The 13,979-nt window shown below is 42.1% G+C and overlaps 1 protein-coding gene across 1 annotated transcript in view; it reads right to left on the reverse strand.

Moving 5' to 3' along the window:
• The window catches only part of MAP2K4 (mitogen-activated protein kinase kinase 4), an 80,609-nt gene extending 66,969 nt beyond the window's left edge, over window positions 1-13,640 (reverse strand). Inside the window, exon 1 of the mRNA XM_065908499.1 lies at window positions 13,485-13,640. Within this exon, the coding sequence (XP_065764571.1) occupies window positions 13,485-13,602 (118 nt within the window). The 5' untranslated portion in view covers window positions 13,603-13,640. The remainder of the gene's footprint in view (window positions 1-13,484) is intronic.
• Window positions 13,641-13,979: the final 339 nt, after the last annotated feature.

The following is a 13,979-nucleotide window of genomic DNA, read 5'->3' on the forward strand; positions in this document are numbered from 1 at the left end:
AAACATTCTCAAGGAAAACAATTTTGTAAAGCCACTAAATCTTTTCAGAGCTACAGAAAGTATAAAAGGCAAAGGTACAGAAATTCAACACTCCCAGAAGTTGTCTTCAGCCGTCAAGAATTCTCCAGACATGGGCTGAAAATATACTGCAGCACATGGTGGGGAAGAAAAGCTAAAGTGCTCTTGTGTGAAATTATTTGCCAGATTCCCAACTGCTCTCACTTTGGCACAGGATTCTATTAGGTGTTTTATGAGGAAAATCCCTATGCACTGGGGTCTTAAAATTCTCATAGAAATAAAAAATCAAAATGAGGACACATGGAGGTAAATTTAACACTCACAAAACCATATCTCAAAAACTTTGTTTCGAGCAAATCTCCTGCTCCCCCCATCCAAAGAAAAACTGGTTTTATAAAGCAAGGCAAATCATATTTTAAAGAACTATGTTTACAAGTTAGCTCATTACAGTCACTGAGATATCAAACTTGCTCATAAATCACATAAACATATTTACAAGTACAAAATCATTATCTTCAAATGATAAATGATGAACTAATCAAACTTCTAAATGTAGGAGCTCTACATCGGAAAAAAGTATTTTCCCCTGATGTAGTCTTACATTCAGACTTTAGGAAAATTCAATAATCCAACAGTGTTAAAAAGAAATATTAACACTGTTGTCTCAAATAATAACTTTATTTATCTTAAGATAAATAAGATAATATATATTCTTATATATATTTAGAAAACCAAATAAAGGCAGAAACTATAATTGATAAAAGATCATGAGGTATAATGTGGATTTGTATTGAATTTCTATAAAAATCTGGTTCCAAAATTAAATATGCAATCTCACACTTGTGTGTGTGTATGTGTGTGTGTTATAAACCTACACACACATGACCAATAAAACTCCACTAACTTATAACAGGCAATTGTAATAAACTACTGAAATAGTGATACAGCAATATAAAAAAACAAAAACTATGTGTAAGTCAAACAATGGGGAAAAATTAATCCTTCAGAGCTTCCATTAGTCATCAGAACCATCTTACAATAAGTCTTTCTGATTTGTGATGGAGAATTGAACATTAAAGCAGCATTCACACTTAGTGGACTTTTAACAAAATGTACTTGTGTTCTCTGCACTCCATCCCCTCCTACAACTACTGTCTGCTATATAATTATTTTTAATGAATTAAATTATAGTTTTTCTGGTCATCTGAAACACCTTCAGAATGAAACTGGAGATTCTGGCACTAGAGTATACCCTAATAAGTAAGAAGATGCTGCTTTGGTGATTTCAAGCCCTTCATTGGCAAAGAAATGAGTGGCTATGTTAACAAACAGTTAACGGCTATGTTCCAGAGCAAACTAGAAGACTGATTCTCTGCAAACATTACCAAACTGCACTTATAAATTTTAAGTTACACAGATCACAGGACCAGTCTTGGGTAAAAGTGTTAATAGATGCCAACAACTGAAAACTTACCCTAAAACACAGGTACCAACTGTACAAAAACAAGAGTCATCAACTTAGAGCTGGCCTCCGCACCACGATCCCAGCTCCCACCCTCCCTCACGAGACATCCTCTGAGGTCCCAGCCCGCACAGAGGCTCTGCCTGACGCCATGGCAGGACAGGCCACTGCAGGACCTCTGAGCCGTGGTCTCCAACCAGGAAGGCAGCCACCAGGGGACCCCACAGCAGCACGCATGCTGGTCCTCTCTCCTGAGAGAACAGTGGGAGCAGAGGTGCCCAGTGCTCAGCAGCGCCACTGCACTAAGAAGAGCCTGCAGGGGCGGGGGCCTGTTCTATTCACTTCTGCCCCAATAATCTCCATCACTGGATGGAACCTCAGTGTCCAACATGTGCTCTGTGAATGAATGCACAAAACTGCATGCGTGCATGCTAAAGTCATTTCAGTCGTGTCCAACTCTCTGTGACCCCAAGGACTGTAGCCCACCAGGCTCCTATGTCCAAGGGATTCTCCAGGCGAGAACACTGGAGTGGGTTGCCATTTCCTTCTCCAGGGGATCTTCCTGACCAGGGGTCGAGCCTGAGTCTCCTAAGGCTCCTGCACGGCAAGGTGGGTTCCTTATCACTGAACCCCCAGGGAATTCCAAAAGCCAGAAACTGAAAGGAGACCTCCCTAACAGAGATGAGAAATAAAAAGGGAGAGTGCAGTCAGTGTGAAGAAGTGGTGAAGGCAACCAAAGGTGGGCATGTACACACTTCCCAGATAGGTTCTGCCGCTGCAGTAAAGTGTGCAGCACCTAAAACCTGGTATTTCCAGAGCAAATGGCAAGAGATAGCACCGCACCGTTTAGGCAGTCTGAAGGCGTCTTACTTAAAGAGCTTTATAGTCACTGTATACACAGTTTAAACTTAATACAATCAACATTTCTCATACTGTGGACAATTCTTTATAGTCCACAAGAGGACTAAGAGAAAAAAGCAACAGTGTAAATGCAATTCTGAATTTTTTAAATGGCAACATTTTTCTTAAATTAGATTTTATGTCCATACGTAAGTAAAAATTTTAAAATTACATTAAATATCAGAACAATGTTTTATGTTAAAGTATAAATGAAAGCTAAAAACTGTCACAGTAAATGTGTCATATACATTTAAAACATAGTATAAATTAGAAGCCTCCTTCATTACATGGAGGTATGTATCATATGTGTAGGTTCCCTATGAGCAGGAAATCTATTTAGATAGAAAAAATAGAAAACTATTTTTAGTTTAAGGTAAGACAAGGATGACAATATGGACCAATTAAAAAATTTTTATCCTAGGGTCTAGCATACTCTATTACTCATTATAGATTTATATCACAGGAAAACCATTAAAGAGATAAATTTTTGTTAACTACTTTTCCAAGGAAGTCATAATGTTCAACCAACAGAAGTTAAGCATGTTGCTTCCATTGACTTCCTTGGTAGCTCAGTTGGTAAAGAATCCCCCAGCAATGCAGGAGAACCTGGTTCAATTCCTGAGTCGGAAAGAGCCACTGGACAAGGGATAGGCTACCCGCTCCAGTATTCCTGGGCTTCTCTTGTGACTCAGCTAGTAAAGAATATGCCCAGTATTCTCCAGTATTCTGGCCTGGAGAATTCCATGGACTGTATGGTCCACGGGGTCACAAAGATTTGGACATGACTGAGCGACTTTCATTCACTCACTTCCATCAGAATGTTTTAAAACAGCAGAAATGTTTTCTCCAGCTTAAACTATTTCATTTGAACTAACTATCAGAGGATCTAAAATGTACAGCATGGTGACTATAGCTAACAACACTGTATTAAATACTTGAAAGCTGTTAAGAGAGTAAATCTTAAAGGTTCTCACTCTTAGTTATGTGAGGTGATTGGAGGTGTTAACTAACCCTACTGTGGTAATCATTTCACAATATGTAAGCGCATCAGACTGTAAACTCACACAGCGACATATATCAATTACATCTCATAAAGCTGGAGGAAAGAGAATGGTGTATATAAAAAAGTGGTCATGGAGTTCCCTAGTTGCCCAGTGGTTAAGGATTCCACACTTTCACTGCCAGGTCCTGGGTTCAATCCGTGCTCAGGGAACTGATATCCTGGCAGATGGAATAGCCAGAAAGTAAAAAAAGCACGACTGTTATTCTTCTCCACTCTATGAAACAACAAGCAGAAGATGAACACACTGTATTTTGGGATATATTTGTGGTAACTAAAGAACAGTCTTCTTGAATTGAGACTTTTTCATATTGCATTTTATACAAATGACATTTAACTTTAAAATGTATTCGTTTTAGCTTTAGAAATTTTGCTTTCCTATAGAAAACCTATTCTGTAGTCTATGAAGACCGGTGCTCTAATATACAACCCTGGTCTATTTTTAGGGGAGTGGAAAGGAGAAACAAAAAAAGCTTTGTTTTTAAAGAAAAAAATTTTAAATTCATTAAATGCATGCTTTAAAATAAGTGAACTTTAAAGCATGAAGTCTCAGAGTACAGTTATACTATATACTTCTTTGCACTCCAATCGTAAAAGTGAACTTTCTTCAACTTGTGATTTAAATTGGCTAAGTCTAAGCATCTCTGTACATCTTTCTATACAACTATATACTATGAACATATATCTTTCTAAATCTAGTATATTTGTCTATGTCTATATCTATATATCTCTTTCTATACTTATATACATTTGAATACCTACATGTTTCTCCTAGGTCAACTGCAAGTGAAAGTAAAAACCAAAAACAATTTACAATCAAGAATATAACACAGATTGTTTTTTTTTTTTTAATTTGGGAGACTAATGAAAAATGGAAGCTCTTTCAAAGTAAGACTGCTATGGTTGGTTAGTTGAAACAATAGTGGACACACTCCCAATACCAAGATGGATATGAAAACAGTAAGCAGCATAATATCATAAAATGTGTAGCTTACTTTGTGCCTTTTCAGAGAAGTTTATCTGAAAGCCTAAAGTAAAAGAGATAAGTTCCAGTTCATTTACTGTAAATCAAACAAACCAAAATTAGAACATGACATTGCATTTTTATATTACATTCAAGAACAGTTCAAAGCACATAACCTCCACCATCACAGAGATAACTATAACACATGGGCTTTCTTTAAAAACTCAGCTCTTTCTGATGTAGATGTACTTTTATAATTATATGGAACTGAAATCAAGTTCAAATTATAAGAGTTATGTTGTCTTTACCCTTACTTTTCACATCTATTCAATAAAAAGAATAGCTATTAGCCCTTAGAAGTTAATAGTAACTTTTAAGGCAGCTTCATCGATTTTTTCAATCTACACGTTCAGAACAAATCACATTTTATTAACTCAAATTACAGACTTGAAACTATTTGATTACTACCCCGATTCAAAAGCTTTGGTAGTTAATAAATTGTAAAAGCTAAACACACATAGCAACATTCTGCCAATGAGCTAACTTCAAATGATAAGACAGTGAACTACTAAAGAGGTGCTGAAATTCTCTAAAGTAGGCCTGAAAAAAGACCATGTCCCTAGAAATGATAAGTAGGACTATAGGAGTTATAGGAAGAAAACCTGTGAATTCTCCTTAGATACATCAATATATTTTCAAATTCAATTAGATCCGGTTATACCTTCCACATACATTTACATAGATGTAATTTTGTAAAATGCACCCAGTCAAATAAGCTGTTCAAAACAAAAGACTTCCAAAATACAAATGAATATGTATTCATTTGCCCTCAAAGTCTATTGGGTGAATTTCCAGTTTTCTTAGTGGTCTACCTATACCTCTGTTTTTTTTTATTGCTTTGGGGAACAAAATGGAGAAGTCAAATTTAGAATGAGTATTGCTCAAGTGTATTTATACAAATTCAATCAAAACTTGTAGGAAAAAGAGCCAGGACAAAAAAGGATTATCTCTCCCATCCAGCTATCAAAATTCTTAGGATTTTAAGTTATAGGACTTCCCTGATAGCGCAGTGGATAGGAAACGGCCTGCCAATGAAGAAGACATAGGTTTGATCCCTGATCCAGAAAGACCCCACATGCTGTAGGGGGAAAGGATTCTGTGGGTCTTATGAACCTAAGCAACTAAAAGCCAGCCAGCGTCCCACCGGGCACAAGTCAGGAGGAATGGGAGCCGACAGTGTGCGTTCTGGAAGCAACTGCAGAAGAGGAACATGAAGGAGCTCAGAGGCCCATCTCCCACCCCCGCCACTGGAAGAGGGAGGGGGAAGTTCACCTGCAGACTGCAGAGGAGCTGGTAAAACAATGAAACAATTTGATAGTTACTTTTCTCTTGTTAGCTCTAAAGACACTCAGTAGTTGCTACTAGGTAGCAAAAATAAAAGGGGAGAGAAGAGGTGAACTGAACAGCAATATGAATGGGGAAAGGAGCAGGAAAAATAAATCTGAAAGGTATGTGAAGAAGAATGAGAAGGATCTGTATGGTAGTATTAAAAATAAGTTACAGGATAAAAGTATAATGAATAGTTAAAAGTTTAAGGCATATGTAACTGGGAATGTTAGAAATGTCACCAATTACTCCCCAAACACATTAGAAGTTAAGCCCTTTAGATGCTAAAAAGTTTTCAAAACTTGGAAGTTCTGTAATCAGTACAGAATCCATGCATGTAGCTAGAAACAGAGGGGGTAGCATTCTCGAAGTAAAACTACAGACTAACCTAGTTATGGATGAAGTGACCAGGTGAACAGATTCTAAGGACTCATACCTACATCCCTCTCATATCTACATTCCTCATTCAGAAAAGATCTGCTAACTGACCTGGGGTTCGTGGGCAAGCACAGGCTAAAGAAACTGGAACAGAACGACTTGCCTTTTCCTTGAAATTCCATGTCATCTTACCGATGAAGTCAGATAAAAAGTTATTAGCTAAATCTTTCTAGACCTCTAAGACTATATATATACATATACATGTACATGTATATATATACAACACATACACACACACACACACATATGTAGAGAGGGAGAAACTATATAGGGAGAGATTATATAAACATGGAGAAGAACCCGCCAAGGTCAGAGAATTGGTGCTTCCAGTACAGATGAGAAAAAGCTTATGATGTTCAATGGGCAGGGCAGGGTCAAGGGAGCCACCACCAACCTTGTACAATAAAAGAAAGATGGTGAGAAAGAAATGGGGAGGAAAACCTCCAATATCCTCAACTTCATAAAAAGCAAATTTGAGACTGTTGTAATTAGTCCATTAATATTCATTCACATATGCTCAGTTTTTGAGGTCTCACAAATTACGTCTCAATTCTGTCTTTCCATGCATATGCTCTGAGTCCTGCATCTCCGAGAGTAGCAGGTAGCAGCTGAATCCACTGCTAGTAACAGGTCAAATTTTCAAATCTCAGGTGCTGCACTCTTTAACTTTGTGTCTGTACCCAGGGCCTTAATTTTACTTGATCTCCTGCTTCAAATTTTAGTCCTTTTCATTTTATCTGGCCCCAACCAAATTTCTTTTCACCAAATCTCAGAAACCCAAGAATGAAATACAGAGATACACAGGGCAGGGTGCTAGCAAGCCAACAAAAGAAATAAAGATGGTGGGGGGGGGGGGGTTGGTTTCTTCTCCTTTTACTCACCAGGCTTCTCCTGCTTGTTCCCCTCATTCTCACCCTCTAGCCCCAATCCTGAGAACCCTTAACTGGTCATAACTGGAAACCTACAATTTACTGTACTTAGCAGATAAAGCAAGCTTGTCTGCAACACTTTAAAAGGCTGTTTAGGATGTGTGTAAGTGTATATTAAAACCAAAGGCATAACAGCATTTGAGAAAGTAGAAAACAAAATGAAGAATGTCAGGCCTGGGTTCTAGTTCCAACTGAAACTCTAACGAGTCATCTCACTTGAGCCCCAGTTTCCTCATTTATAAGATTAACAATAACATCAAGAGATCTCAGAATTTGAAACAGCGTGTCCACATGTAAAGCTGCTTGTCGAATGGCCCTCGTGGGGCACAGCAACCATCCCCCTTCTCTTCGTCTGGGCAAGGGTATAATGAGGGGAGCGGGCGGGCAGGGCAGGGGTCTCAGTAGTTGCCCACCTCCTCAGTAGCACCTCATGGTTTCCGGACACCCTGGATTCTAGAAATGCTGAAAAGGGATGACAACTACAGTACAAAGCCAACCTGACATATAACCACAGCTGCCTGCTTCCTGGGTCAGGCCACAGACCAAGCGCCCACACCCGCCTCCTACACAGCTGAAGACGCCGGCAGTGGGTCACCTTGCAACTCCAACTTCGGAATTCTGGCGCATGCCTTCAATTGTAAAGTCACTCACAGTACACCATGGCGGCTCTAACATCTAAGCACCTATCTAAGCCTATCCAGACCTTGTATTTTCACTGTACTTAAGAGTTCCACAGACTTCCTGCTGGGTTACTTTCTTGAGTTTTCCTGACTTCACCTTTCTCAAACCGCAAAGGGACCCACCTTAATCGAGTAACTCCAGGTTATCTGCATCATCCAGAACTACTCACTCACGATTAACATTGAGGATCTTGTCAGTCCCGTATGCCCACCTCCTTTCCTCGCTGTGGCTGGTGACTACCTTACTGACTCCGGTTTTGTAACTAAGCGCTGAAATACCATCTTGCCTCATGCTAGGAAGCCTAGAAAAGAAGAGCAAAGGCTACCTGTCACCAGGTGGATTAAAACCCACTTTCACCAGGGCAAATCCCTCAGTTTAAATGTTTATTCCCTTACCTAAGAAAGGGGACCATGCCCACCTACCCTTAAAGAGAGCTTATGAGCATCAACTTAAGCAAGACAGTGAAAAAAGAGCTGTGATAACTATTAGTTTCCCTTCCAGACTTTAAATCTGAATTATACTTCCTCAGATTGTATCATGTGGGCTTTTCAGATCTCCAAGTGATACAGGTTCATCTGAATTATGTGCAATAGAGTTGATCTGATTTCCAGACCCCTAAAAATAAGAAAAACTCTATGGGCCCAAGTCAATCCAAGCTTCTCAAATCAGGTTAACAGAAATAGAATAGGAAAAGAGAAATTTACAAAAAAAGAAACATGACTCAAAATACAGGGTTCTCATACACCACTTTAAACAAGTGTCAATACACACTCTGATAAGGGACATTAAGGAAAACATGAGAAAATAAGTATCTTGAAACCATTATGTTTTTCTACTTTCTTAAATTTAATACTAGGGTTACTCTCCTTTTTAAGGAATATAGAGAAACACATCACATGCTTTAAGGGGGCACCAATTTCCTGAGCTGAATTTTACTTTTCAGGTCATGTCAAACTAACGGTGAAAGTGTGTTCCAACACACTAGGAAAAGCAAGCCACTCCAAGGTTTGGAACCTTATCCCTGTGTACCATTCAGTTTTTTTTTTTTTAATTAGGATTAAGGCACACCCCTCTGGTAAATGGTACAGACAGAAAGAGAGTCAAATAGAATCACAATTAGGGCATTTCATACTAATTTTGTATATGCAAATATTACTGGGAGAAAAAAGCATACCGATTCAAATTTTCACTTTTCCTCAACAGATATGTTTCGTTACGCTTGTAAGCTTTGTGTGTGTGTTTGTGTTTTCTTTCTATAAAATTTTTAACGAGGTGTAACTGACATAACGTTCTATTAGTTTCAAGTATACGACTTGATTCGATGTTTGTATTGTGTCGATATTGAGAAATGATCACCACACAGTAAGTCAAATTAACAATCATCATTGTACATAAAGAACTTTCCTGTGATGAGAACTTTTAAGATCTATTCTGTTAGCAACTTTCAAATATGTGATACAATATTATTAACTATGGTTGCTATGCTGTGCATTATTTTGTATATTTTTTAAAAGCAGAATCAATCTTTTCACTTTTTTTTTTACAATCTTTTTTATTTTTTTATTTTTTTTTTTAACAATCAATTATCATCTTTTTACTTAAACTAACATTTGTAAAATGTTCAGCTGAGGGTAAATGGGTAAGGAATGGGCTAGTCTGTAAGCTTACTGTTATATAAACATACATGTTATACATGTATTATACATGTTATACATTAGAGACTCAAAAAAAGAAAAACTGCCTAGATAAGCACATTAACTGAGTCAGAGGCACCTACAACATATAATTTATAACCGTTTCCTGTGACAAGTACTTTACAGATGCCTCTGTTTTTCACACACATTTACAGATTCTAACTATCCTAATCATTTTTTAAAAACTGACATTTCTCAGCTACCTAAGTAAAGTTTCAGATGTTTTATTTTTTCCCTGCTTTAAGTTTCCCATAATAAATTTAACTTCTTGTTTTTTAAAATCTATTAATTTTTAAGGGACTACTAACTAAAGTATTTAACAAACCATGTTTAATAGCAATCCTTACATATGTATGTGTGCGTGCATGTTAAGTCGCTTCAATCATGTCCAACTCTTTATGACCCTACGGCCCGCCAGCCTCCTCCATCCATGGAATTCTCCAGGCAAGAAGACTGGAGTGGATTGTCATGCCCTTTTCCAGGGAATCTTCCCGACCCAGGGATCAAACCTGTCTCTTAGCCTCCTGCACTGGCAGATGGGTTCTTTACTACTACCTGGGAAGGACCTTTATATACGTGTAGAGATTTTACAATTTTCAAAGCACTTTCATAAGCATTAATCTAATAATGTGATTCTCACAACAGGCCTGTAAGTATTATTCCTACTTTAACAAATGAAAAACAGATGAGTTCAGAAAAGGTCAGTAATTTTGCCAAAGTCACAGAGCTTGCACATGGCAGAGCAGTTACCTGAACTCAGGAAGCCTACTCATTGAGAACATTCTGAACAGAAATGCTCAATAATGAAAAATGGAAATAAACAGTTCACAGAAAAGGGTAGAACCCAATGATAACGAAGCTAAAGAAACTCCATGATGAGGGGTTTGGGACTCATCTGCTAATAATGAAAGAGACAATTAATTAGACTATAATAAGTAAGAGCACTGTTGCTATTAACGATGATGGCTAATATGTATTGATCACATACTTAATTGTATGTCAGGCCCACGCTGTATCTGCATTCTAGAAGTTCCTGTAAAGTAAGCTGTATTCCTACTTTCCAATGGAGAAACCGACACTTGCAAAGTTAAGTATCTTGCCCAAGATCACAGAATTTGTAAATCCTGATGGAGAGATTCAAATCCAGGACTCCAGAGCTCTGGCTTAACTCAAGCATTATATTAAAAAACAATAATTCTCAACTGAGACCACTCCTGGGTCACAAACCTCAGACCATGAGAAAGTGTGAAGAGTGATCCAGTGTCCAGCACAATGCTCATCACACAGATCGACCACGATATCTGTTAGATGATGTGTATTCCACGTGGCCCCTCAACTGAACCCCACTACTCGAATGAGCACAGTCATTTAACAATTCCAGAGAAACAGTACTTTGGGGTGGCAACTGACCATGTTCAGAGGGGGGGTGGGGGAAGGAGTGGCATTTACCAAACAACCAAGGATCACAAGTTTGACCTAAAGCCAAAGATCTGGTAGGTGAAGGAGGGGAGGGGAGGCTCTAACATCACAAGACAAATGAAAATCCTATCCAGCTGCTTAAGCCCATGGTTTGTAACCTGGGTTGTACAAGAGAACATCCCAAGAGCTTCAAGTGCTTCTCTTCATTCTGAGTAATCGAGATCAGTTCAAGAAGATATAACAGGTTCCTGAATCAATCAAGGCTACACACAGCACTGACTAAAGAAAATTCATTAGGAGCTCAAAGAGAAGTCTTGAAGTCCTCCCTCTCCCTTTTAAACTGGGTTCTGCTTACTAGGGGCTTCCCCAGTGGCTCAGCAGTAAAGAATCTGCCTGCATTGCAGGAGACTTGGATTCAATCCCTGGGTGGGGAAGATCCCCTGGAGAAGGAAGATGGCAACCCACTCCAGGATCTTGCCTGGGAAACCTCATGGACAGAGAAGCCTGGCCGGCTACAGTTCATGGGGTTGCAAAGAGTCAGATACGACTGAGTGACTAAACAACAACAAAACTGCGTATTAGAAAGGTCAGCTGACTGGATATCAAAACCCAGGGGTTGGGAGGAGGAAAATGGAGAGCATCCGAGTAACCGCTAACCATGACGCTTTTCTCTGAGTTCCTAGAATACTCCAGGCTCTTTTCCACTTTTTGGAATCTTCACATGTATGGTTCCCTTTGCCTAGAACCCTCTTCTTTATCACAAGAGTAATCTTACCAGACAGGTTCTCTGAGACCACCTTATCAAAGTAGACTCCCCCCTCCCCTATCAAATTCTACCCCAACCTGTTACTTTCATTACACTTTTCTCAATTAGCAGTTTTTATTTATCTGCACTGTCTTCCCTCCCCAATCCTACCTGAAGAATAAGCTCCATCAAGAATAAGGCTTTCTGATTCACTCTTTCCTATAAGGAGCACTATGAGATAGAGCACTATGCCTGGCACTAAACAGACGCTCAATTAATATTTTTTGGAAAATAAATGTCTACAGCTTTTTCAAACTATCAGCCTCCCTACTCTCAAACCCCCAAAACTTGCATACTTATAAGCTCTATAAGTCACTCATCTTGGATATGCAATATAATCTTAAGTTGTCATTTTACTGTTTCATTTCACCACCACCAACTAGACTGCCCAATGGAAAGATCAGGAAATGCATCCTGTATTCATCTGTATACTGTGCAACACAGTGGCATCCAGGAACTAATTCAATTCCAATTAATCATGTGAGGGCCTGCACAGAAAGTGTCCTCTCTGTTCCTTATGTATATCCCAAGAGGAGGGGGACAGGGAGTAAAAATGACAAAAATCCCCAACTCTTGCTTCCTGAATCACACTGGCATAAACCCGAAAGACTCAATAAATGTCAAACCTAACTACACACACGCCTAAGACAGATCTCAAAGCCCTTTAGATAAATGTTCATCAAAGAGTAACCATGGCCACACTGACCATGAAGGCTACCCCCACTGATTCTGTTAGCTATTGAAGAAGGCAAGTAGTTTGCGAAAGTTGTCAGGAAATTTCTGAGATTCCCTGTTTTCGAAAATAATGTGACTGCTCAAAATTCCCCAGTAAACTCAAGGAAACGGTCCCTGATGGGCTGGGGCCTAGTATTTTTTAACAACACCGCCAGTGGAGAGCTACAGAGAGCGCACAGGCGTTCCCGGTAGGGCAAGTCACTCCTCAGGAGGGCACGTCCAGGTGTGCAGCCCCACGCAGACCTACTCTTGACCCCCGCCTTTCGAGGTCCCAGATCTCTCCCTTTAAACCCAATTCCCAGTTTTATTTATTTATTTGGTCCGCATGCAACGCTAGCACAGAAACCCCCGGCCAGAAACAAATCGCCGCTCCCGGGCAAAGGACTGTCTCGTTACCTTCACAGGTGGCACAGGCCGGAGTCACCCCGCGCCCCGCCCGGCGCGCGGAAACCCTGCAAAAGTTTGCAAACCGAGGGTCCAGAGGGCCCGCGCGAAGCGCAGAGGTCAGCGCGGCGGCCGGTCTCGGCGGCGCCCGCGGGACCAAGATGGCCCTGCGCGGGCCCCACGGCGGCGGGGAGAGGGCCGGGGCGCCGCAGAGGGGCGCGGGGCCCAGACGCCGCCGCCGCCCTCAGCGGCCGGGACCGCAGGCCAGGCCCGAGCGCTTCCAGCCGCCGCCCGGCCGCGCGTTCCCGGAAAGGCGGGCGGGGCGCGCCAGGTAAGCGGGGCCGCGGGGGCGGGTCGGACTCTAGGTGGGCCCGGCGGCCGGCGGCGGGGGAAGCCCCGGGCCGCGCGGACGCGGGCGGAGGCCGCGGCCCGCCGCCGGGAGCCAGGCCGAGCCCGGGAAGGCAGGGGAGGAGGGAGGCTGGCCGGCGCGGGCGGCACGGCCGCTTCCTCAGCCGGGTCCGGGGGCGTCCGCGGCGCGGAGACAGGCCGCGACGACGCGGACGGCCGAGCCAGGGGGGGCCGGGGTCTCGGCGCCGCCGCCTTCCTTACCCTGCATGCTGCTGACGGCCGGGTGGCCGGGCGCCGGGGACCCCGCGGGGCCCGGGGTGCCGCTGCCGCCCCCGGAGCCACCGCCGCCGCCGCCGCCGCTGGGGCTCGGAGCCGCCATTGTTGGGAGTGAGGAGCCGAGCGGCGCCGCGGCGGCTGCAATGCAGCAAGCTCGGCCTCTCGCACGGCCGAGGGGCGTGGCCATCACCGCCTTGGTCCCGCCTCCGGGCACGCCCCCCGGCACGCCCCCGCCCGCGCCTGACGCCGAGCCGCACCAGATGCCGAGCCGCACAGTGGCTCGGGTCTCCGGTGCCCGGTCCAAAAGGCCGTCAGAGGTCCTGCTCCCGGGTTGCTGGCCCCCTGAGGGGCCTACAGCGGTCTGAAAGTGTGTGCATCTGGGGGATAATAGGGTACATAGTTTTTATCATTCCCACAGAGGTCTGTGACCCCGGAAGTTCAAGAAGCCCCTTGTTGGAATCTCAGAATTTAAAATCAGAA

This window comes from Muntiacus reevesi, chromosome 18 (genome assembly GCF_963930625.1).
Source record: "Muntiacus reevesi chromosome 18, mMunRee1.1, whole genome shotgun sequence".
NCBI classification, from domain to species: Eukaryota; Metazoa; Chordata; class Mammalia; order Artiodactyla; family Cervidae; genus Muntiacus; species Muntiacus reevesi.